At 33.9% G+C, this 27857-nt stretch overlaps 1 protein-coding gene across 1 annotated transcript; it reads right to left on the reverse strand.

The window, feature by feature from the left end:
* On the reverse strand, window positions 1–27397 carry LOC149475047 (uncharacterized). Its single transcript, XM_089713869.1, has 10 exons — window positions 27236–27397; window positions 13175–13309; window positions 12243–12380; window positions 10682–11422; window positions 9574–9701; window positions 8810–8944; window positions 3450–3692; window positions 2348–2461; window positions 548–1590; window positions 1–364 (listed from the first exon to the last, which is right to left on the reverse strand). The coding sequence occupies exons 2-9, from the start codon at window positions 13304–13306 to the stop codon at window positions 1509–1511; spliced, it is 1713 nt and encodes a 570-aa protein (XP_089569995.1). The 5' UTR covers window positions 13307–13309; window positions 27236–27397; the 3' UTR covers window positions 1–364; window positions 548–1508.
* Between the last annotated feature and the right edge of the window lie 460 nt (window positions 27398–27857).

Genomic DNA, 27857 nt, shown 5'->3' on the forward strand with positions numbered 1-27857 from the left:
ATAGTATAAATATTTTATTACATCAGTCTAACAAACTTATAACTAATTTTGACCATAGGCTAAAATTAATGTTTTCAATACGAAATTATTTTGTTTACACGATAAATGTTGCCAGATGCATTTTTTAATTGGCAACATAATGAATAAAATATAACGGTAATATAGTTATACAGAAAAAAAGAAATAAAAAATATTCTATGTCAGTTCGTCTTTATCGATCAAATTTGAAGTACCGAATCTTACAAAACGGGTAAATTAATTTTGATGAATATTTTCACTTAAAACAATTGAATGATTTTATACCATTATGTGGCATTATAACAAAAATGAGACACCTAATACCTGTCGCAAGGAACCGCTAGTACTCCAATCCATACTAATATTATAAATGCGAAAGTAACTCTGTCTGTCTGTCTGTTACTCAATCACGCCTAAACTACTGAACCAATTTGCATGAAATTTGGTATGGGCATATTTTGATACCCGAGAAAGGACATAGGCTACCTTTTATTGCGAAATATGTACCACGGGCGAAGCCGGGGCGGACCTCTAGTATAAAATAATAAAAAAAACGTGTGGCACTCGGGGACTACCGCGGTAAAGCTATTGCATGCTATGCCTTCAAGCCACACCTCCGCGCCCGTTGGAGTGGGGAGCGTGAGGTTTTTTCGTTACGGAATTTCTCGATTCGGTCCCCGCGCTCAAGGCCCGCGATAGAAGCTATGCAATAGCTTAAAAATAAAATACATATTATGCTTACCTAAGTATTACCTATTGCTATTAAACCCACTCCCTTGAACTTCAAACTAAAACATAGTAAATGCATAACTTAACATAAACTCATATTAAAGCCCATGGTCAATGTATCACTTTGTAAAAATATGTACATTTTATGTGTACTTGAGTTTATTATTAATCTTAATAATTCTTAAACTACATACTGGGATTGAATTACAAACTACATTAATATAAATTCTGAGACGAGTCCTACAGTTTTAAAATATTTTTCTATCAAAAATATTTCTGTTACCTATAAAATAGCCTCTGCAATACATAATATATTTCTCTCTTTCTAACAAGTAACGAATAGATATATTAGAGAGAGATAACTACAATTAGCACTGTTCTGTTTTTAAACATGACACTGCTATTTTCTATTTCATTACTATTTATAAGAAAAAAAATACTGGCATAATGCGCTTTATAAGTACAATACGATGAAAACGTAAAGTTTAATAACTTAATAAGACAGCTGATAAAGCATTTCATACAAAAATGCACTTAATTTGTAACATATGGATGCTTTTCCACCAATAATGTACGAGGATGTGTAGCGAGGAATGTGTTTGTAACCAATAGTATCACTTCAAACTAAATGAAGCGATATGATTGGTTCATTACAAATACGTTCCTCGCTACACAACTTCACACATTATTGATGAAAGAGCACCCAAATTTATTAAAATTTTGAGTATAGTGTTCACTATTTATCAAATAATACTATCTTATTATGTTGAAGATTTTTGTGACTTTTTTAACGGTTGTATAATTGAGTCTAAAACAATGGCGGCGGCGTTCACTTTACTGCATCTGAAAAACAAAAAAAAAACGTGCACATTTTTACAAACATTTCGGTTTAAAACAGCATAAATTGCATTAAAATGTGTTTTTTTTTTATTTTAATTAGGTTATTATTAAACGTAGTAAATATAATATTATGTAGACGTAATACCTACATATACGTTTTGAAAATAAACCTTGTTCCTATTCTATAATAATATTTGTACAATTACTTTTTATTATCCATAAATAAAGAACTATATTTGAAAGAGATTACTATGAAACTGAGTAGCAAGTTAAGTTCCTAGCTATTAATACAATTATTTTTAGTTACGTTTAGGAATATTACGTGCTACTTGGGCAACATTGTAATACTGACATTACAACATTTCGAAAAACAGTACGGCCCTAATAGTAAGAAAATATCAATAGTACATATCCATACTACCTACTACCTATAATATTATAAATGCGAAAGTAACTCTGTCTGTCTGTCTGTTACTCAATCACGCCTTAACTACTGAACCAATTTGCATGAAATTTGGTATAGAGATATTTTGATACCCGACAAAGGACATAGGCTTCTTTTTACCTCGGGACATAGTATAGGTTTTATCCCGGAAATCCCACGGGAACGGGAACAATGCAGGTTTTTCCTTGACTGCGCGGGCGAAGCCACGGGCGGAAAGCTAGTAACTATATAACCATAAAGATAAATGTAGTGTAAATTATCTGAAAATAAGAGGTCACGATACGATCCCTGTACATAAAATAATATCAAACTTACTTTGGAAACATATCGTTACATCTCAGTTCGCTCCAGCCAGTCAGAGCTTCGTACAACATGGTATCCAACGCTCTGTCTGCTGCTAAGTCACCAGCTAGCATTCTTAGCGCTAACCTGGAATAAAAAAATAAAAAAAAAATGTTGTGTGGTTTTATGAAACCACGGTAAAAGTGAAACTGTTCGAACGGTTCCGAACACTGCTTTGTGTAGCGCATGTCGCGTGACAGTCGGCTGCCGAGTAGGTATACCTACTCGGCAGCCGACTGTCACGCGACATGCGCTACACAGACCAAAAAGTTTGAGACGATGTAATAAAAGTTTCACTTTAAAATAAAAAATGGAAAACAAAGATAAAACTTATTTCATTTGGAGCGTCGGTTAAAAAGAAAATGTATACAATGGCATAGCACACAGATAAAAATAATAATTTTTTAATGAAGATTAGATTATCAATAATTATTCGTTCAAACAACAAAAATAAAAGTTTAATGTGGATTCGAAAATATTATATTATTTATATTCAATTCGACTCCATAAAGCCACAGATAATATAATACTATAGTATTATTATTTATTACTATATAGTATACTTGCGGTCCACCCCGGCTTCGCCCGTGGTACATATTTCCCAATAAAAGGTAGCCTATGTTCTTTCTCAGGGTCTAAAGATTATCTGTGCCAAATTTCATCAAAATCGATCCAGTAGTTTATGCGTGAAAACCATACAAAAAACATACATACAACATACATACAAACCTTTCCTCTTTATAATATTAGTATAGATAGTATAGTATATTACGTAATACGTATAGACTATAGTACTTAATAATTTACTTGATTATTAACTTTTGGTATTTAAATCACACGTTAAAAAAACACTTAACAATTTAAACATCACATAAAATTAAAATCGAATTAAGCCTAATTCCGCGTTTCCACCTGCAAGTAGACTAGCAAGTTGCTGTCAGACAGACTGTCGGACATTTCTTGTGCAAGTTTTTTTGCAGATGGAAAGGCGGCCTAAGAATATAATTGACTTACTTAAATTACATAATATTTCAAAACACATGAATTCACAAAACATTTAATTTTAATCACTTACCCATTAATTCTAGCCATGGTCCCATACGGCGGGTTCAACTTCGCAGTTACAACCAAATTCTTACAATACAAGATCCACACACAGTCCAAATCCGTGTATATATCGCTGGCAACACTCGAACTGTCATTGTATGACGTTTGCAAGTGATGTAACGCGTGAGTGTTGCCATCTATGTTGCGGGATAGTTGGTTTTGTATGTTCGCGTTTATGGCTTCTCTGTTTGACAGTTGGTTTAGGAGGTTCCTGGAAACAAAATGTGACATTGTAGGTAATTTTTCATCTTTCTGTCTTAGGTATTTTCATAGAATTTAACAGGGCATTGTAGTATCTTTTTCTTTTTTGGTACTGTTTGATGGAATTATTCGAAAATTAGGGTTAGCTACCTAGTTAGATAGATTTAGGAATAATATTTATAAAGCATTTGAATGCCATAAAACCAAAAATATCAAATTCAAATTAGGGATTGTTTATTTTGATATGTTGTAATTTTTTGAATGGATGTATTTATTTATTTATTTAAGCCTTTATTGCTGATACAAACATACATATAAAACTAAATCTATCCTTAACACTATTAGGTATCTAACACATCGGATTTTCTGGTTTGTTGATCAGCGTGTCTTGTGACACATAGGCCTCTTCCAGCCGCTTCCACTCATTTCTATCCTTCGCATGTCTGGTCCATACTATTCCTCCAACCTTTTTAATATCATCTATCCATCTCTTCACTTGTCTACCTTTCCTTCTTTTTCCATCACGTGGTTGCCATTCTGTTAATATTTGTGTCCATTTCGTTTTACTGTCCCTAGTCATGTGTCCCGTCCATCGCCATTTCAATTGCCTTATTTTCTTTATTATATTTTCCACCTTGGTTATGGAACTTATTTCTTCTGCTGTTTTACGATCCTTAAGTGTTACGCCTATCATACTTCTCTCCATTGCCCTTTGACATGATCTTAGTTTTAAAAGATGTCTTTGAGTTAGTGCCCATGTTTGGCACCCGTATGTAAGGCATGGTAAAATACATGAGTTGAACACTTTTCTTTTCGATATCATTGGAAAATATTTACTTTTAAATATTTCTTTTAGTGACCAATATTTGTTCCACGCGTAAGACACCCTTCTCTCTATTTCTAACTCTGACTGGTCCCTAAATGATATTAATTGCCCCAAATATGTGTAGCTTCTCACGTATTCAATTGTTTCTCCTTGAATTTCGATCGGTATTTCTTCCCTATTAGTCATCACTTTTGTTTTAGCTTTATTCATCGTAAGTCCAACTTCCCTACTCTTATCTTCCAGCTGTTTTAACATATGTTGAAGCGCATTACCACTGTCGGATATTAATACCAAGTCATCCGCAAACCTTAGATGATTAAGTTTTTTACCATCGATATTTATACCCATATTGTCCCAGTTTAATTGCCTAAATATGCTTTCCAATACGGCCGAAAAAAGTTTTGGGGATAAAGGATCTCCCTGTCTTACTCCTCTAGCTATCGGAAACTCTTCACCAGCTGTTTCTAGTTTAACTTGTGCGCTACTATACGTGTATACGTTTCTAATTATGCGGATGTATTTCTTTGGCACACCCTGATGCACTAGTGACTTCCAGAGCGAGTTGTGTTTTATTGAATCGAATGCTTTAGTATAGTCAACAAAAGCGATGTATAAAGGTTTGCAGTATTCCTGACATTTTTCTACAAGCTGTTTTATGGCATGCATATGATCGACCGTTGAAAATCCCGCTCTAAAGCCAGCTTGTTCCATAGGTTGTTGTTCGTCTAAGAATGCCGTTATTCTTTTCAATATCAATTTAGAAAATACCTTGTAGATATTTGACATGAGACTTATAGGTCTATAGTTCTCAATAACGGTCCTATCTCCTTTTTTATGCAGCAGAATAATTATACTCTTAGTCCATGAAGATGGTATATTCTCTGTTCTTAAGACGGTGTTGTATAATTCCGTGATTTTTTTTAGGTTTTCTCGTTTGGTAAGTGAAACTTTGATCATCTCATTTGTTATATAGTCTGGTCCGGGGGCTTTGTCATTTTTTTGACTTAATATAGCGCTCTCTACTTCTGATTGTAGGAAATCTGGTATGTCTTCTATGTCATCACAATCGAAATTTACATTATTTCCTGAAATATTATCTGCCGCGTAAAGTTCTCTATAGAAGTCAGTTGCAGTTTTTATTATATCTTTTCGTTTTGTGGTTGATTTTCCTAATTTATTCTTAACATTTGGTATCCATTTTTTTGTTTCGGTCAGTTCTTTTAAAGCTTTTTTGATTCCACCTGTCCTTTCTATGTGATAGTTTAAAATTTTTGTTCTACGTTTCTTTCTGTCTTTTTTAATACTATTACTTATTCTTTTACTTATTTCTGAGATTGATTTTAGGTTTTGTTTGTCTTTTCTATATTTTAAAAGCGGTAACCTATTAAAAACTCGAATTTCTATTACCCGAATCTTAAAATCCCGAAAACGGTTGTTAGAACTTTTAAAAGACAGATGTAATGAATGACAAATTTTTAAAATTCCTTTTTTAATTTCCCAGATGAATCAATTTCCAGATGCACCAAAACCAGATTTTTAAAAAGTATTTTTTTGTTTCCCGTATTTTCATAATACAGATCTCACTATACCAGATTCTCAAAATACTTTTTTTTGTTTCCCATCGTACCATTTTCCAAATAAACTATTGCCAAATTTTCATAATCTTTTTATTTGGTTCCCATATAATCGTATAACAGATAAACTATTGCCAGATTTTCATAATCTTTTTATTTGATTTCCATACAATCGTGATTATACCTTTACTATCGACTGAAAATAAACATTGTCAGTAAGTAAATTTATTGTTTTACTTGTCCATTACAGACCGGTTTTAGTGTCAAAGTCGACTCAGTAGGTTAGGTTAGGTTTGAACTGTGACCCCCCATGCACGAGCCGAGCGAGCGAAGCGAGCGTGCCGCGGCAGCGGCCGGCGAGTGCCAGAACCGACTCGCTATTGTTTTACTTGCCCATTACAGAAAGGTTTAAGTGTCAAATTCGACTCAGTAGGTTAGGTTAGGTTTGAACTGTGACCCCCCATGCACGAGCCGAGCGAGCGAAGCGAGCGTGCCGCGGCAGCGGCCGGCGAGTGCCAGAACCGACTCGCTATTGTTTTACTTGCCCATTACAGAAAGGTTAAAGTGTTAAAATCTATTCAGAAGGTTAAGTTAGGTTCGTGCTGCGTCCCCCTGGAAGGAAAACGTTTTGCTGGATATCGTTTATTTGAATTTCAAAAATCTGGACATCGTTTGTCTGGATATCAGTTAACTGTATTTCAAAAATTTGTGTTTTAAAAATCTGGCTTTCGTGCATATGGATTACGGTCATATGGATTTTGTGCATTTAGATTTCGTATGTCTGGAACTCATTCGTCTGGATTGTAAAACGTCGTACAAATAAAGAAATGGGCAAATGAAATTCGGAGTTGCGATTATATGGCAAACAAAACTTCGAAATTTTAAAATTCGGGGTTATGAAAAAATGTCCAAACGTTTTCTGGATTATGATATTCGGAATATTAAAATTCGAGATTAAGATAGGTAACCTTTAAAAGCTGTCTTCTTTTGTCAATTAAGTTTTTAGTTTCATCGGCCATACAAATTGGTTTAGAATTAGTTTTATTGAATAGGGGTCCAAAAATTTCGGTTATTTCTTTAATGTATTTTTCTTCAGTTAAATTTTTTTCTTTATTAATTGTGAAATGTTGATTTGCTTTTATATATGTGCTGTTACATTGAATTTGTTTCTGCTTTTTCTTGGTTCGGTTTTATTCAGAGTTGCTCTCACCATTCTGTGATTAGTATTAAAATTAAACTGGTTCAGAATGTTTATATCTTTAAATGCTTTTCTATTGTTTGAAGTTATGTAGTCTATTTCATTTTTGTATGATCCATCAGGAGACAGCCATGTCCATTTTTTGTTGGGATTTTTTTTTGAAGAAGCTGTTCATAAATGCGAGATTATTTTCAAGTGCCATATTAATCATCCTATTTCCATTTTTACTTCTTCTACCAAAACCATATTTGCCTAGTATTTTTTCTTCCCCTGGTTGTTGTACGCCTATTCTACCATTAAAATCTCCCATAACTATGATGTTTTTATGTGCATCTTTCAAAACTAAGGATAGTTGTTCATAGAAAAGGTCTTTAGTATGATCTTCATATCTTTAGATTGTTCAGTAGGAGCATATATTTGAATAATAGACCACATATTTTTGTACCCTTGCAAATACATATTAAGAATAGCTATTCTCTCCGAGATTCCCTTGAATTCAATTATATTTCTTTTTAAGTATTTTTTGACCATGAAGCCTACACCATAACTTCCTTTTGTTTCTCCCTTATAAAATAATAAATAATCTTTATGTTCTTCGATACATTCTCCTAATCTTCTGATTTCGCTTAGTCCTATTATGTCCCATTTTATTTTTGTAAGCGCTTCTTCTAGTTCTATTAGTCTTTCTTGTGTTCTTAATGTTAGACAATTTAGGGTGGAAATATAAAATTTGTTGTATCCTTTTATTTTATTTTATTATTATTATCTGTTATTTGAGCTGGAAGGGATTGGTCATTATCCCCCACGGAGACCAACCGGCTTGGGGGCGATATGGAGTTTATTTTGTTAATGTCGTTAAATTGTTTTATCTTGTTCGTTGTGTTCTTCCGGTTTCCGACGTGTGTTAGTTGCTATTGTTTATTTAAATCTGACGTTGACTGCGATCTGTTCCTATACATTCGTTCAAATGCATTTATTTTATTAATTTTTGGTCTAACATCATTGACGTCAGTAGGTGTCTTTGGTGAGTTGGATTGCTCTCTCTTCCTTTTATCCCGTGAAGTCCCTACATCATCTTTGACAATTATTTTGTCATGCTGAATAAATGCTATTCGACCCTTCTTCCGTTCTTCTTTTAGTTAAGGTATGAGTTCTCTCCTCTTTTCTAGCACTTCTTTACTAAAATCTTCTTTAACAAAAACTGTTTTGGGCAGACTTTTCCTATTTCGCAATACTTCGTTTCTTTTCCAGACATTTAGCATTTAGAATGGATGTATAATAAAATTAAATAACGTGATGCTACGCCGTGATGTATTATAATAATATTTTGTTAAATAATATAAAAGATTATCCTTAAATGATAGGCTCTAGAAATAATTAGTTGAGCCGTTCTAGAGATCAGCTTAGACGAAGAGAAAAAAGTCAATCAAAAGTCGTCCTATAAGAAACTAAAACATTTAAGAAACAGTCAAATCATAGACGGGCACTTAAATTTAAATGAATATTCGCAAATCAAAAATTATACACACTTTGTATTCTTATACGCTTTTCCTAAATGTATGGCAGCTCTGGCTGTGCTCATGCCAATTTCCAATACATTTTCCAGAAGATTCTTTCCCATACTAAACTCATCTATTGGGTCTTGCCGGAGGTTTTGACGTTTTCTGAAAAAAAAACAATCTACTTAAATATCTTCAAGATGTTCTGTTAATTTTTTTAATAATATACAGGATGGAAAAATCGAAGAGCAAATATTTTTACGAGAAATTATCAATTAATAATTATCTGTACTTAACAATATTTGTATCGATTTAAAAAAAAAGCATTTTTATTTTTTACTTTGACGATAGCAGTCCGGTTGTCTGGAAGAAATCGCTGCATAGCGATAAGACCGTCAATTGTTTAAATGTACTCTCAGGTTAATTATTATTGTAATAATTCATAGTTTTTGTGCGTTCCGCGGTTCCCCAGTTCAATATATTTTTTTTGTAGTTTTAAATTTTGTACAATCCTAATCCAAGTATCCAGAAATATCACAAAAAATAGTTCAGTGTTATTTAAAAATCGTGTAAACTTTATTTGTAAAGTCTCTATCACTACATAGTATAAAACAAAGTCGCTTTCTCTGTCCCTATATCCCTTTGTATGCTTAAACTACGCAACGGATTTTGATTAGTTTTTTTAATAGACAGAGTGATTCAAAAGGAAGGTTTTAGTATATAATTTATTATGTTTAAGACAAAGCAGGCGAAGCCGCGGGCGGTTAGTAAAAAATATAATAATTAATACTCACGAAAAAGCACCATTCTCATAGTGATGATACACTTCTTTCCGTTTCGATTCCACCTTGCTGGGTTCCATGAATAGAGCGTTGAACGCAAACACATCTGGATCTTTGAGCATTTTGTTGCGTGCACCTTCCTGTTGAGTTCAAATCTTTTTATGTTATTTGAACAATATAGAAAATAAAAAAGCATGGTGCAGAGCACACGTGTCAGAAGTGAAACTTCTTTGGCAAGATTCAAAGATACCAAAATCGTCGCCTTACTCCATGATTGACGGTATTGCCATGACCTTGAATTTTTACTCTCAACACGCCTAAAGAAGTTTCACTTCAAACAATTTTTTTAGTTGTAGCGTTTGAAATTATAAGTATCAGTATTAACAAAACAATAATTATATTATGCTCATGAATATTGAACACGTTATGGCTTGAAATGAATAATAAAATTTCATGGCCATGAATTTGTTAAGTTTACATTTGTCTCAATAGATGAAAATCCTACTTACTACTAATATTATAAATGCAAAAGTTTGTGAGGATGGATGTATGTGTATGTGTAGGTACGTATGTTTGTTATTCTTTCACGCAAATACTACTGAACCGATTACAATGAAATTAAGCACACATATAGAGGGTAACTTGGATTAACACGCGGGCGGAAAGCTAGTTGGCTATATTTCTCAATAGGTACTCCAAGAGAATGAACATTTAAATTTTAAACGAACGAAAACATGAATTACAATAATATGATGTTTATGTTTTTGTTCACATACTATATTATAGCTATATCGGTATACCTTTTCATAAGCGTATATAATTATCAAACAACTAGCTTTCCGCCCGCGGCTTCGCCCGAGTTTTTAAAGAAAAACCCGCATAGTCCCCGTTCCCGTGGGATTTCCGGGATAAAACCTATCCTATGTGTTAATCCAAGTTACCCTCTATATGTGTGCTAAATTTCATTGTAATCGGTTCAGTAGTTTTTACGTGAAAGAGTAACAAACATCCATACATCCATACATCCATACATCCATACAAACTTTCGCCTTTATAATAGTATTAAGATTAAGATGTATTATCTAGTTGTAAGCCACCTTATAAAAATAGTTACACTCACTTGATTCTCCCAAGCCATGAGCTGTATATTATGTAAGAGCATAACATCCATCGTCAGTATCCCGAACGACAATAAATTGGTACTATTTGTCAATATTATCTTCCTACTACTATTAGCCACAGTATAGTTATCCCCATAATAAATATCCCTTAATTTACTCATGATTATCGTCACATTGCCCTCAATTAAACTCTCATTTAACGCTTTTAAAACTTGTCCGAAATTATTTGCGTCCTTCTTCTTACTCACTTCAAAAGTGGGATCAGTTGTGATCCATTCATGCAACTCTTGGACTTTTTCTATTAAATAACTGGTCATTGTGTTACTTTGCATATAGTCATCGTATAGATTTTCATCGTTGTAGTAATCTTCGTATTCATTGTGTTGTAAATCAGTGATATAACCGTCGGATAGTTTGATTTGTTTATTCGTAAAAATATCTGGTAGGGTCGGTTTGAAGTCTGGTATTTTTGCATCTTTGATGTCTATGGGAAGTTTTGGCTTATCTTTCTTTTCTATTTTTCTATCCGGATGGTGCAAGGATGTATCGTGGAGAGGATGTAGCTGTGGTTTTGAAGCGAGATTGTCATTCTTTCTATCCCTATTCGCGACTATGTTTTTGAAAATGGAAAGTTTTTCTAGAATCGGGAATTGTATTTCGTTGTCTATTTCTTGGGACGCGGTTTCTGTTGTTGTTTTGTCTGGTCGTTGCTGTGGGTATGGGAAAGAGAATATCGGCTCCTGTAGGAAAGATTTAATTATTATAAGCTTTTTTCGCACTAAAACTTTGAACATTTTTTTCTGTCTATCTCTAACTTTTTATTGTATCTTTCTCTCTACTCAATGTAGATAATATCCCGAACTGAGTTTAAAAACATTAACTACTAGCTTTCCGCCCGCGGCTTCATCCATGGTACATACAGTACGCTGGAATCTAAAAATTCCATGGTGAAAGAACTTGTGAAATCGTCCAGTAGTTCCCGAGATAAGTGCGTTACAAATAAACAAACTTGCAGCTTTATGTTATCAAGTAAGCATAAAGATGTTTCTTAGATAGTAATTTACAATTTTAACGGATTTTAAACGCGATTTATTCTTAACAATAAAATGATAATTAGTAAAATTAAGAGCGAGCGCGCACGAGCAACTTTGTCTCCGCAACTATTTTGTCTCCGCAACTATTTTGTCTCTCCCACCTATGGGCTAGTATGAAAGTGCGCGCACGTAGCGACGCAACTCCCCATACAAATTGATGGGAGAGACAAAATAGTTGCGGAGACAAAGTTGCTCGTGCGCGCTCGCTCAAAGCGTTTAAAATCCGTTAATAACTTTAATTTCTGTCTTACCAAAAAAAAAAAAACTTTAGACAGGCTTTAACTTTAAGCGTGGTGGTTTTGTCGTATTTCACATAGACAACTCAAAGACAACTATTAAAGTGACAGATCCCTGGTATAAAGTTAGACTGTGTTTAAATTGTTTTGTAGTAAGGCCAGTGTATAATACTCGTGTAAAATCAATCAACAAAATACAGTTTCTTATAAATGTATAAAGAAATACAAACAGGCGCTTCAGCATATATCTCTCTAGATGTGTATGTCTCCGTGGTGCCCCAGCGGATGACCACGACTGTAGCGAGCACTAACACAGCGCACACCGCGAAGCATGACGCACTGGCTATTATCCACACTTTTAGGGGTACCTGGAAACAACAAGAAGTCTTACCGTGATAATATATAGACTAAGCCTTCCCCGATAAATTGGCTATCACCGAAATAATTTTTCAAATCGGACCAGTAGTACCTGGAAGATCATGTTAAATTTAATGATGTACTCACAATAACTAAATAAATTATTAATTTTTAGGGAAAGTAAACGTTGAACCCTCATCTCTTCTAAACCTTTAATAGCATTAACATATTACAAACAACTAGATCAACAACACTAAAAAATTGATAAACTCTGCCTACGTGTATCGGCAGAGTTTTCTAATGAGCGATAGAAGAGCATTATTGCCACGAAATAAAGTGTTAATTTCCTTGATTGTTTTATTTAACGATGCTGGGTCAATTTCTAAGGCCATTTATAAACCATTGTGAGTCTAGTTGCGTACGTCAATGCTCTAAGACCTAAGTAAAGAAGACGGGAAAAGAAATACAATTTCTCCTAAAAATTAATATTTCGCATGGAGCTTAGAACTTCAATTAAAAAGTGTAGGGCTAGCTTAAGGGCTAGAGAAGAATAAATAAAAATAATCAGTAAATAAAATATATGATTTTCTGTTTATATGTACACATTAGGTATAGCTGCTCTGCTTTGAAAAGAAAAATATTGGAGGGAGTCGAATGGGAGCCTTAATGTGATTATTATTTCAAACTATACTCGGAATCTTGTAACAACTAATTCTCTTACATAACTTCAAATATCTATATAAGGAAGATTGTATGTAGTTGTAATTTAAATAGTTATTAAATACATATTAAATCTACCACTCACGCTAGGTTTAGCAGGCAATCTGTCGCATTCCGGTCGCGGCGGGAGTGGCCGGCGCGCATAAAAGTCGCGCGTTGTTGCGCGACTGTCGCACGGGGTCGGTGTGGGCCGCTTTTCATATTCGTATTGGAACATTTTCTGGAATATAATTATATTGATTAGCTGGATTTATACGGTGTCCCACTGTTGGTATACTAAGCTCAAAGGAGGTTATATAGTTTTGCATACGCTGAGTTTGTTAAAAATACTTATAAAATTCCAGACGCATTTTTTTTTCAAATACCTAGATGAATTCTTAAAACTCTATAATGTAGGTACATTGTACACCCATAACAAGCAACCCGCCCAACTTTGCCACCAGCACGTGGGCTATCATCGTTATGTTTCAAAGACAAAATGCTCACATTAGCGGTATATTATGCCGGCTGCGCGAAGCTAGAGAAGAAAACATGGATTTTCAGGAAAAATTTAACAAACAATTTTTGACGTAATTTTGTTTTTTACGTGTTCAGTGTATGCAAAACTACAAGTCCCTTCGCGCTTAGTATACCAATAGTGGGACACCCTGTATATTTTTTGTCGGTGGTGTTGGTTGTAGAATTTTTAAATTTTAATTTTATGAATAACCCAATACTTACGTAGTAACTATTTACTATTTAGTAACCTTTGCTAATGCCTACACTGTTGAATATATCATAACATACTAGTTATGGATAAATAATTTGTTGAATATAATAAAAAAAATACATTTGTTCTTCTGGCAGGGCACAGAATACCTATTTACTAGATTTAAATTCTTTCGATTTAAAATTATGTATTTCGTGATCAATGTCTTCATAGATAAGAAGATGATGAGTACGATCACAATTAAAAATTAAAACAATATCTACAATAACATACACACACAAATACAAACATACTCTCCAAACACATAACCCTTTTTAGCACAATCGGTTAAAACAAATATGTTTTAAGCCTACTCTTTTAATAAAAAGCTTCAAATATAACCTACTAGTTTTCCACCCGCGGCTTCGCCCGCGTTTTGAAAGAAAATCCCGCATAGTTCCCGTTCCCGTGGGATTTCCGGGATGAAACCTATCCTATGTGTTAATCCAAGTTACCCTCTATATGTGTGCTAATTTCATCACACACACACACATCCTCACAAACTTTCGCATTTATGATATTAGTAGGATAATTTGCGTACAAAGCGCTCCCACGGTTGACATAGCCAGTTATAATTTATTTTTAACGGCTGCTTGAATAATGTGGCGATTTCATATTCACACAATTGTAATGTCACTACAGAAAAGTATGTCCTACAGGGCTTTAACTTGAAAATATGAAATGAAATTGCATGCTCTAATTTCCCCATTGTGGACCAAAATTGTCCACATAAAATGTTATAAATTGCATAGAATCTAAATCACTCAGTAATAGAGTAGCGTGCTTACAGTATTTTAAATATTACTAGATTTCCGCCCGCGGCTTCGCCCGCGTTTTCAAAGGAAAACCCGCATAGTTCCCGTTCCCGTGGGATTTCCGGGATAAAACCTATCCTATGTGTTAATCCAAGTTACCCTCTATATGTGTGCTAAATTTCATTGTAATCGGTTCAGTAGTTTTTACGTGAAAGAGTAACAAACATCCATACATCCATACATCCATACATCCATACATCCATACATCCTTATACAAACGTTCGCCTTTATAATAGTATTAAGATGTAGGTAGATGAGTACTATGCGATCCAGCTAAGAATGGGAACGAAATTGCCCCTAATTGAATTTAAATTAAGACACGATATTTACTTTAAAATCATTTTTGCATTGAAATATCCATACTAATATTATAAATGCGAAAGTAACTCTGTCTGTCTGTTACTCAATCACGCCTGAAATACTGAACCAATTTGCATGAAATTTGGTATAGATATATTTTGATAACCGAGAAAGGACATAGGATAGGTTTTATCCCGGAAATCCTACGGGAACGGGTTTTTCTCTGAAAACGCGGGCGAAGCCGCGGGCGGAAAGCTAGTAGGTTTATCATCGCCTGACTTTCACATCAAGTTTAAATATGACTGAACGTTATTTATCCAAACTGAGATTATTATTAATTCGTTGAATGACGAACTTATGGCTTCAAAAAAATAGCAAAGAATCGATCCTACTATTATAAGAATTGCATAGTATATAAAAAACTAGCTGTGCTCCGCGGTTTTACCCACAGTGAGCCTATAGCCTTCCAGATAAATGGGCTATCTAACACGGAAATAATTTTTCAAATCGGACCAGTAGTTCCTGAGATTAGCGCGTTCAAACAAACAAACTCTTCAGCTTTATAATATTAGTGTAGATAATGCCGTTTAGAATGTATACTTTCAAGAAGCAAATGGGTTTGATAAACTATTTTTTAGCTTTATTAATTTTGGAAATGCACGCAAGAGAAGCCGTGGGCGAAAATATAGTAGGGACAATAAATTGAAGACAATAAGGAATAATAAACTGCTTTCCGAATCGGTGGTAAATGTTAAAAATATGTAATGACGATTCGAAAGTGCTTTTAAAAGAAGTGTTCACTACATAGTATTTAAACAAAGTCGCTTTCTCTGTCCCTATGTCCCTATGTATGCTTAAATCTTTAAAACTACACAATGGATTTTGATGCGGCTTTTTTAAGCTGATAAAGTGATTCAAGAGGAAGGTTTTAGTACATAATTTATTAGGTTTTAGACAAAGCAGGCAAAGCCGCGGGCGGAAAGCTAGTAGTACAATAAATTGAAGGCAATAAGGAATATCATACTGCTTTCCGAATCGGTGGTAAATGTTAAAAATATGTAATGACGATTCGAAAGTGCTTTTAAAAGAAGTCTTCACTACATAGTATAAAACAAAGTCGCTTTCTCTGTCCCTATGTCCCTTTGTATGCTTAATTCTTAAATCTTTAATACTATACAATGGATTTTGATGCGGCTTTTTTAAGCTGATAAAGTGATTCAAGAGGAAGGTTTTAGTATATATAATTTATTAGGTTTTAGACAAAGCAGGCAAAGCCGCGGGCGGAAAGCTAGTAGTACAATAAATTGAAGGCAATAAGGAATATCATACTGCTTTCCGAATCGGTGGTAAATGTTAAAAATATGTAATGACGATTCGAAAGTGCTTTTAAAAGAAGTCTTCACTACATAGTATAAAACAAAGTCGCTTTCTCTGTCCCTATGTCCCTTTGTATGCTTAATTCTTAAATCTTTAATACTATACAATGGATTTTGATGCGGCTTTTTTAAGCTGATAAAGTGATTCAAGAGGAAGGTTTTAGTATATATAATTTATTATGTTTTAGACAAAGCAGGCAAAGCCGCGGGCGGAAAGCTAGTATTGAATAAATAAATGTTTGAGTTTGAGTTCCAAGTCTGGATAGTACCTAGTACCAACCTACCTATATTCTGTAGTCTGACCGCCTCCTCGGTACAGTGGTTGACGCGTGAGCGTAGAACCGAGGGATTCTGGGTTCGATTCCCGGTGGAGACGAAAAAAAAAATGTCTCGGTCTGGCAGGACACAGAAGGCTGATCACCTACTTGTCCCTAAATAAAAATCGATCAGTGAAACAGATGTATGAATAATGCATCTGCCCCCTACCCCACTACGGGGACACGGGACTTCACTTTTTTATATTCTGTAGTCTGGTACCAGGAAACGGTCTTGTATAATTATAATAATTACATCTGCGACGCAACATACGTATACCGTAAGAGTTTATGCAATTTAACTGAGATTACAATAACTGTTTCTACATAGTGTTATGTTATTACTACTAATATTATTAACGCGAAAGTTTGTATCAAAAAATGGATGTATCAAAAAATATCTTGTAGGACCAGAAGATGACTTTTTAGTTATTGTGAGTGTTTTAAAGCGTCTGTTAAGCAATATGACTCACGGGAAGTATCTGGGAGTACTGATATCTCATTTTTAACTGTATATTCTAAAAAATATGTGAAAATCAGAAAATACGTGAATTAAGTACTGTTTTTATGTATCTTGATCACCTGAATATCTGGAAATAAGCCGTTACAAGATATAAGATTCACGCATTTTCTCATGGCTGATTTTAAACTCTCAAAATAAAAAATATAAAAAGTCATCGAGATACGTGAAATTCCATCAACATAAGTCGTACCTAGTTACTTGTCTATAAAGAAAATTTATGAGTGAAACAGATGTATGCATTATGCATCTGCCCCTTACCCCACTAGGGGACACGGTAATTCACTTTTATAATATGTATTTACTAGCTGTGCCCCGCGGTTTCACCCGCATTGCTCCGCTCCTGTTGGTCTTAGCGTGATGATATATTATAGCCTTATAGCCTTCCTCGATAAATTGGCTAACACCGAAATAATTTTTTAACTCGGACCAGTAGTTCCTGAGATCAGCGCGTTCAAACAAACAAACAAAGTCTTCAGCTTTATTATACCTATTATATATTATATTATACTCTATTAGGTATAGATTTATTTCATTTTGCATATATTTATTTTTATTTTATCCATGGATGCACGCTGCACTTCTCATGAGCCGTCATGTCCCGATTCTTAGCAGATATGTAGATGGTTCACGCTCCAAATGCATGCAGTTTTCCATTTTCCACCGGATATGATTACGTGGGAAAATGGATGGTGGCTCAGTGGGCTTTTTAGATGGCGGGTACGGGTTCTACTTAAACATTTATCATTTATTACTTAATCCTATCCTACTATCCTACTTCACTACATAGTATAAAACAAAGTCGCTTTCCCTGTCCCTATGTCCCTATGTCCCTTTGTACGCTTAAATCTTTGAAACTACGCAACGGATTTTGATACGGTTTTTTTTAATAGATAGAGTGATTCAAGAGGAAGGTTTATATGTATAATAAGATCCATTAAGTAGTGGAGAAGTACTGTTATTTTTGAGGTTTCTAATGTGATGTCGTAAAAAATTACATTTATTCCGCTTACATTGCAAACGCAGGCTGAACCCTACGAGTTTTATCAAAATAATGTACTAAGTATTATACACATTGAAAAGGTCTACAGAAAAGTCCGCGATGGTATATGTCTATCTCTTATGGATAACCCACAATAACTTTTTTTTGTCATTTACTTTTTACGACAAATAATGGCTAATTTTCGAAGCGATTTTAACCAATACAGCATGAATCCTTAACCAATTAAATACCATGGATACATTGTTCATTTAATATAGATCTATATGGCCCTTTACACCGTATGATTTAAGTGAATATTTTCGAAGATATTACAGATTTAAAAATTGCAGGACGTAGCGTTTGCGGCCGCCCGGCTATGTATTTTATACCCGTGCGATGCCGGAGGCCGGAGCGGGCCGCTATATTTTTATACCTATACAACGTTCACAATTTTTCTGTAGTGTATTTAGTATCAGCATTGCACCCGTGCGAAGCCGGGGCGGGTCGCTAGTAATCTTATAAATGCGAAAGTTTGTGAGGATGGATGTATGTGTATATGTATGTACATATGTTTGTTACTCTTTCACGCAAATACCACTGAACCGATTACAATGAAATTTAGCACACATATGATGGTAACTTTGATTAACACATAGGATAGGTTTTATCCCGGTTATCCTACGGGAACGGAAACTATGCGGGATATCTTTTAAAACGCGGGCGCAGACGCGGGCGTAAGCTATGAAGATAATATAGCAATAGTTACTATGGCAGTGATTTCATAAAAAAAATATATTTTATACTTTTTGCAATGATTTATCTCTTTTTCGAGCCGGTAAAAGTTCTCCCATTATCATGATTCCAGCCCCTCCCACTATAAAAAAACATGTGATAAGAAAGTTATCAATATATTTGTATCCCGTTTGATTCTAATAATAGACAAGTTTTATCTGTCATGGTATATTTTATCTATGGTAAACTAGCTTTTTACCCGCAGCTTCGCCCGCACAGGCAAAGAAAAACCCGCATAGTTCCCGTTCCCGTGGGATTTCCGGGATAAAACCTATCCTATTTCCCGGGATAAAAAGTAGCCTATGTCCTTTCTCGGGTATCAAAATATCTCTATACCAAATTTCATGCAAATTGGTTCAGTATTTAAGGCGTGATTGAGTGACAGACAGACAGAGTTACTTTCGCATTTATAATATTTGTATGGATACATCACCTTTGACATGTGGAATGTATTTTTACTAGCCGTTTGTCCCGGTTGCTCGGGATAAAAAAAACTTAAACGTTACTCGGTAAGGGAATTTTTACTAGCCGTTTGACCCGGCTTTGCTCGGGATAAAAAAAATGTTACTCGGTAAAGACCACATAATAATACACACTAAGGTCTAAGATACATTGTACCTAATGGCAAAAAATTTAAAATCGAAATCGACATCGTAATAAAAAAAACACTTCTTTCTTCTGTATAATTATTTAGCTTAGAAATAGAAATAGAAAAACAGACAAATCAACAAACAAAGATCATATCTTTTTCATTACATTAATGTCTAAATTATATAAACTTAATTAAATCCCAGGTATGTGACCTAATTTTTTTGTATCTAGAAAATTTTCATCCCTAAGTAAAAGAATATAATAAAAATGTGACACATAATATACACATACACACAAACACACACACACAGAACGCGGTCACGCTCGACGAAGTCGTAGGTGGCAGTAAAAACAAATAATTTGGAAAATCCAAAAGTGCACGCCTCATAATTTTTTTTTAATAATAAATATATTTATTAATTATTATTTTTGTTTATTTAATAACAATTAAACCACATCGAATCAGACCCTGAAAAATGAAAGGGTTCTATTCCTGAGCATACTCAAGCGTAAGAGAAAAAAAAAGACTCGATTAGTAAAGTATTTCGGTCGCTATCGTGTTAACAAGAAAAAGGATCCGCACATACAGACACACGGACGTCCAAGACAGAACTTTTTTAAACTGTTTTTTAACTAGTTTAAATAACAAAAATGACATCAAAAATATCATGAACGTTAAAAATAGTGTTTTTTCTTAATATGTGTGTGTATGTATTATCTTACAAGTGCAATGTATGATACATAAAGACATTTTAAGTTTGAAAAATCAGATGTTTTGCGCGAAGTGACAGTAGTACCCACCTCAACGCTTCGCTTATGAGGCGTGCAATTACAATTTAAATTTACTATATAGACCGGACTCTCAGTGGAGTTTCGTTTGCAAAAATCGCGGACCTAAATCTGACTTCTGATATATATTGTATAGATCCCAGACATCCTATAGACAGATGTTGCCAACCAGTTTTGTGGTCCCCCTGCCCGCACCCCGGTAATTAAATATGGCATACAAAGAAAAAAATAAAAATTTCCAAAACATGCCGTGTGGGGTATCAAATGAAAGAGCTTATTGAGTAGATCACGAATATATAGCATACTATATACATTTCTTACACTTTCTCTAAGATTTTTTAGAAAATTTACGAAAATGGTCCATTTTTGAGTTAACTTTAAACCACTATAGATTGAAAACTCATGAATATATTTTTTAAATTATTATTTTCAATAATTAACAATAGTCCATTGTTTACGATTCAATATTTCGTACAGTGAAATATTTGCATGGGGGAGTGGGGGGAGCATTCAAAGATGGCAAGTATAGTTTCAAGTTCATATAGTATATAGTTATTTTCATCAAATCCACCACATAGCTCACTTATATTATATTACGAACTATTGAATCATAAACAATGGACTGTTGTTAATTATTTAAAATAATAATTTAAAAAATATATTCATGAGTTTTCAATCTATAGTGGTTTAAAGTTAACTCAAAAATGGACCATTTTCGTAAATTTTCTAAAAAATCTTAGAGAAAGTGTAAGAAATGTATATAGTATGCTATATATTCGTGATCTACTCAATAAGCTCTTTCATTTGATACCCCACACGGCATGTTTTGGAAATTTTTATTTTTTTCTTTGTATGCCATATTTAATTACCGGGGTGCGGGCAGGGGGACCACAAAACTGGTTGGCAACATCTGTCTATAGGATGTCTGGGATCTATACAATATATATCAGAAGTCAGATTTAGGTCCGCGATTTTTGCAAACGAACATCTCATTGGAGCATAGACTTTAATTTCATTTTCATGATATTCATAAAGTGGTTTCATTATAGTTTTATGTATTTCAATTATTATTTATCAAGTTATAAGATTTTATCGCGTTTGGTAATTATATTTCTTAGATACCTACTTTCATACAATAAACCTATTTTGCTAATACCTATCACTATTGTTATAAATTTTCAAGTTTTAATGCCTAATTAATGTTAATCAAACAACGACTGAACGAATTAGGATTTTATAAATAATGCTTTTTTTACTCAATGAACATCCTACTAATATTACATATAATCCTATCCTATCCTATCCTACTTTCATACTTTAATATTATTAATTGTAAGATATAACACAAGAGGCCGGGTTAAATATTAGTTTGAATGTATTAAGAACTAGCGGTCCGCCCCGGCTTCGCCCGTGGTACATGTTTATGTTTTCTTTCCATAAGAACCTTCCTCGTACTTCAAGGAATATTATAAAAAAAGAATTATCGAAATCGGTCCACCCGTTCACAACGGGTTTCATTTTTATATATAAACTAGCGGTTCGCCCCGGCTTCGCCCGTGGTACATAATATTTACGTTTTCTCTACATAAGAACCTTCCTCGTACTTCAAGGAATATAATAAAAAAAGAATTATCGAAATCAGTTCAGCCGTTCTCGAGTTATGCGCTTACCAACACATTTTGCGATTCATTTTTATATATAAGAAGAAAGAAGAAGATAATGCTTTTTTTACTCAATGATCATCCTACTAATATTATAATCCTATCCTATCCTACTTTCCTACTTTAATATTAATATTTAAATAAATGCGAAAGCTTGTGAGCATGTGGGTGTGTTTGTTACTCTTTCACGCAAATACTATTGAACCGATTACAATGAAATTTAGCACACATATAGAGGGTAACTTGGATTATCACATAGGACAGGTTTTATCCCGGAAATCCCACGGGAACGGGAACTATGCGGGTTTTTCTTTAAAACGCGGGCGAAGCCGCGAGCGGAAAGCTAGTAATAAAATATGTATACCTATGCTGCATGGTAGGTAAAATAAATTCTAAAATGGAGTAGGTAGTTTTTCAGTTAATTCGCAACACACAAAAAATCTAATTTTTTACTTTGACATCTGAAACCAAAATAAAAGAGAAAGTTTGTATGTTCCTCGTAACCTCGAAAACGCAGATTACCATCAAGTGAATTGAAATAGATCACTCCTTGTCATATTGTTATGAATATAATCAAATTTTACTTTCACTGGCCGAGAATTGAATATGCTATCCGTGACTAAAGCCGGCTACTCACGTACCCGCCCCAGGGGCAATATTGGAATTGGGCCCTTAATTGGCTCCTTAATTGTGACGTAAATAGGCAAGCAGGGGCAATTTAGAGAACAACTGAAATCGCTCCGACCGCCAACCAACCGAGATTGTTCCAATATTGCCCCTGCGGCAGGTAGGTAAGTAGTCGGCTTTAGCAACATAACCGACTAAAGTCTAAACGAAACCCGGCTAATTAGCTGAAATCAGATAGAACGTGTTTGTACGCGTATGCCGATCAGTTATTACCTAGCTTACCGCCCGCGGCTTCGCTCGCTTTGTCTAAAACCTAATAAATTATATACTAAAACCTTCTTCTTGAATCACTCTATCTATTAAAAAAAACACATCAAAATCCGTTGCGTAGTTTTAAAGATTTAAGCATACAAAGGGACTTAAGGACATAGAAAGCGACTTTGTTTTAAATACTATGTAGTGATGTACCTATCTACCTATTCTAAGATTGTGGCAATGAAGTTATTTATTTATTTATAATATCAAGACTGATTCATTGTTTTTAACTAAAATACATCACCTTAATGTGACCCGATCGCTTCGAATAATTTAAATTTACAATTATAATGACATATTACCATTTATTGCGTTACAGAACTAACTTTATTAGTGCAGTGGTTGGTTTTAGATTGACCAAGGTTCGAATCATGGTGGAATAAATTTATTAAATACTAGCTGCTCCGCGCGGTTTCACCTCCGTGGCTCCACCCCTGTTGGTCGTAGCGTGATGATATATAGCCTATAACCTTCCTCGATAAATGGGCTATCTAACACCGAAAGAATTTTTCAAATCGAACCAGTAGTTCCCGAGATTAGCGCGTTCAAACAAACAAACAAACAAACTCTTCAGCTTTATAATATTAGTATAGATGAGAATTCTTCAAACTTCTAAAGGCCTTTTCCAATATTCAAACTAGATACGGTTATAGATAGACAGCTATCTCCGATATAGCTAGTAAGGTTCTATTTATCGTAAGATAGATACGATATTGGGAACGGCCATTACTGGCTGACAGCTGTCAAAACGTTATTGGGACGCTCAAATAGACAAATTCCAAGAGAAAATTAAATACCTCTAGTAAGCAGTTAGTCCTCCAGACGATAGATAGCGATCAGAGATAGGTTAGCTTATCGCTAGTAAGTTATTGGGACGCCAAAACAAAAGATCGATAGCATTTTCTATCTTTAGTAGGGTCAAACCGAAGATAGATACGATATTGAGAACGGCCATAAAGGGGTTTGGGTACTATTGTATGGGCTAGTGGCGTCGTGATGACATTTCTCGGCCAGTGATGAAACTTGTCAGAATAATCTTATAATAAATCATCTAGGTCAGGGGTCACCAATTAGTTATGCTCGGGGTCCGTTTTAAGAAATGAAATGACCATCGCGGTCCGCACATTTTATAGAAAAAAAAATTATTAAAGAAATGTAGTTACGGAAATAACAAAGATAATTTTTTACTTTTCAATGGGAAAAATGATTTTTTCTGTTATGGATTATCTGTCTGAAGTTTGGAGTATAATTGGTGCACGCTATTATCATTAAATCCTGGAGATGTTCATTAGTAAGTTGAGATCGAAATTTATTCTTAATGAAATTCATCTTTGAAAATGCTGCTTCACAAATATATGTTGAACCAAACAAAGTAAGAAGTTTCATAGCTATTTTTTTTAGTTCTGGATATTTATTACCACACACAAATTTTATCCAGAACTCTTCACAGGAAACTTCTGCATGTTTGTGTTTTAAATTTGTCGAATTGACGTTAACAAAGATAGTGGGGGAGATACATTTTTATTAAATTTCGTGCTCTGTAGTGCAAGTTGCTGTGTTCTTGCGGTCCGCACAAAATCGGTTGGCGGTCCGGATGCGGACCGCGGTCCGCCATTTGGTGACCCCTGATCTAGGTAAATGAATAATACAAAACCAAATATCTTTGTTCCTAATACGTTTCGAGATTTGTGTCCATAATAACTTTTGCTTACAATATATTGCTCTTTTAAAATATCCAAGTTTCATCAGTTGCCGCGAAAGTTCATCACTACGCCAACTTTACCCAAACCCCTTCGTAAATATCAAAACAAGTATTTACAATAGTAATGTCGTAATTTATTGGATTGTAACAAAAATAAGTGATAGACGATAGTGAAGAATAGATCTAATATCTAATATCTAATATATATTATAAAGGCGAAAGTTTGTAAGGATGTATGGATGTATGGATGTTTGTTACTCTTTCACGTAAAAACTACTGAACCGATTACAATGAAATTTAGCACACATATAGAGGGTAACTTGGATTAACACATAGGATAGTTTTTATCCCGGAAATCCCACGGGAACGGGAACTATGCGGGTTTTCCTTTGCAAACGCGGGCGAAGCCGCGGGCGGAAATCTAGTTAGTAGATACATACAGATCAAGTATCAACAGACAGACATACATACATATTAACATTATTTGTCTGATTGCAAAAGCGACTCTCATAAATGTTAAGTGAATGTAATTGCTATCAATTAATAATTGTTCCCGACGTAAAGAAATGCAAACAAAAACACAACATGCGCTTACATTTTGCACGCGGGTCTACGCGTTTTTTATGAAAAATGATAAATGTTGTTGCTGTTCGAATATTTGAATAATTTTATTGCACGCCTCATAAGCGAAGCGTTGAGGTGGGTACTACTGTCACTTCGCGCAAAACATCTGATTTTTCAAACTTAAAATGTCTTTATGTATCATACATTGCACTTGTAAGATAATACATACACACACATATTAAGAAAAAACACTATTTTTAACGTTCATGATATTTTTGATGTCATTTTTGTTATTTAAACTAGTTAAAAACAGTTTAAAAAAGTTCTGTCTTGGACGTCCGTGTGTCTGTATGTGCGGATCCTTTTTCTTGTTAACACGATAGCGACCGAAATACTTTACTAATCGAGTCTTTTTTTTTTCTCTTACGCTTGAGTACCTATGCTCAGGAATAGAACCCTTTCATTTTTCAGGGTCTGATTCGATGTGGTTTAATTGTTATTAAATAAACAAAAATAATAATTAATAAATATTTATTAAAAAAAATGATGAGGCGTGCACTTTTGGATTTTCCAAATTATTTTAAACTAGCCGCGCTCCGCGGTTTCACCCGCGTGGCTCCGCTTCTGTTGGTATTAGCGTGATGATAAATAGCCTATTACGTATAGCCTTCCTCGGTAAATGAGCTATCCAACCGAAATAATTTTTCAAATCGGACCAGTAGGTAGTCCTGAGATTAGCGCGTTCAAACAAACAAACAAACAAACTCTTCAGCTTTATAATATTAGTAAGTATAGATTTGTGAATATTAATAATACAGTAGGTACACTGTACAGCTGTACATATTATCTGCTTCTCGAAATAAGACTGCAATCTTGAAAGAAATTATCGAAGTCCTTTTTCAATTTATTTATTTAAATACCTACCACCTAAAAATAAATAAATAAATAGTAGTAGTATAGTCCAATATCTACAAGATAGGATAGGTTTACAACAGAATTCCTCATAGTATTAAAGAGTTTAGTAGTGCTAAAAAAAATTATGTAAAAAACGTAATACCTAGTTCAGAGAGCCTATTACAGCCCATGGAGGGTTGTCGCGTAAAAACCACAGGATAGCTGTTCTTTGGCATATTATGATAATATACAGTTACATATTTTGTAGAATTAAATTGTAATAAGTACTGACATGATTAAAAAGAGCAACTATGGAGTTTCTTGTCGGTTCTTCTCCATAGATACATACTGCTTTCCGAATCGGTGGTAAATGTTAAAAATATGTAATGACGATTCAAAAGTGCTTCTCGAAGAAGTCTAATTGAATAAATAAATGTTTGAATTTGAGTTTAACCACTGAATAAATATTTTGTTGCTCATTCAATTTGCTTGAAAAATACCTAGTACAAATTTATAGTAAAAGCTATACCTACATAGGTACCTACGTGGTTCGTTTTTTTCATAGTTATGTAGCTAAGTTATAGATGCTTATTATGGTAAATTTTAGAACTACGAAATAGTAGCAATATTAATATAAAAAATCTCATTGTTCTTAGAAATATTATAAATAGTAGGTAACTACCTACTTATATTAAAAACATTGGATTGGTATACGAAGGTGAATATAAAAACATTTTTTTTTATTCTATTGTCTATCACTCTAAAACTTTGAATACAGTTCTTTGAATGTAGGAAAAAAGTGACCTATATTTTGTCAAAATTTGACCTCAATCGACATTTCGATTTCATAAAATGAAATCAAAATAAATAATATCTATATGCAACTGAAATACATTCAATGTCAAATATTTTAAATATCTCCCCACAGCGGTATAAATAAACCAAATAAAACTATAACACGCTAAATGTGAAAATTCTTATTAAAATTAGCAGTGAATTTATGAGACCTACTTTAACTTCCTTAAGCTCTTATTATTACAATCTTTATTCGCTGAAGGAAACATTCAAGTAGTTACATATTAAGTTTACGCAATAAAATACACATTACAACCCGGTTATAAAATTGCAATAACGTTATTTTACATAATATACTTACAATACAATTAAAAATAGATCGATGAATTCATAGAATCGATTCACTGCACATCACTACAATAAAAAAAAACAAAACTGTCACTTCGTAAAATGCCGCTAAATTAAAAAAAAACTATGCGACAGCCGTTACTTGTACAATCGCGAGGCAAACTGAATAAAAATATAAAGTGTTGCCATGCTTCGATTTACTAAGTTACCACATGGTAAGTTGTTTTATTTCGCTTCGATCGTTTGCTTCAGTCATAGAGAATGTTGTATGAGTGAATTTATGTACTACAATCAGTGATGTTAACGTTTATAAATGTCGGTAACGGTATGTTTTCTTTTATTTTAAACCGACTTCAGTAAAGAAGAAGGTTCTATGTTCCACTGTTTACATATGTATTTATTTTTAATAATATGTTCACCAATGTATCTGTCAATTATTGTAGACTAATTTTCGAAATACTTTCTTTTATTTGGTTTATATTTTACAGCCATATAAATTGTTTCTTCACAATTTATAAAAAAATATATTTATCTATAATACAAGTTTTATAATACAAGCTCAGTAAATCTTTATCCCATAGTACCATAATTAAGGGAAACTTTTCCAACCTGGCAACTCCAAAATACTGTTACCG

The sequence above is a fragment of the Colias philodice genome, chromosome 31, assembly GCF_061535455.1.
Source record: "Colias philodice isolate Cphi_HAF_F1 chromosome 31, ilColPhil1 Martin Lab GWU primary, whole genome shotgun sequence".
NCBI lineage: Eukaryota > Metazoa > Arthropoda > Insecta > Lepidoptera > Pieridae > Colias > Colias philodice.

Excerpts from the sequence above, each read along its gene's own strand:
- LOC149475047 (XM_089713869.1), bottom strand. The coding sequence starts at position 13,306 with ATGTTCCAATACGAATATGAAAAGCGGCCCACACCGACCCCGTGCGAC. Across the intron at positions 11,423-12,242 it reads AGATATATGCTGAAGCGCCT|GAGCCGATATTCTCTTTCCC; the intron begins GTTTGTATTTCT and ends TCTTTCCTACAG. Across the intron at positions 9,702-10,681 it reads TCATGGCTTGGGAGAATCAA|GAAGGTGCACGCAACAAAAT; the intron begins GTGAGTGTAACT and ends TGAACTCAACAG.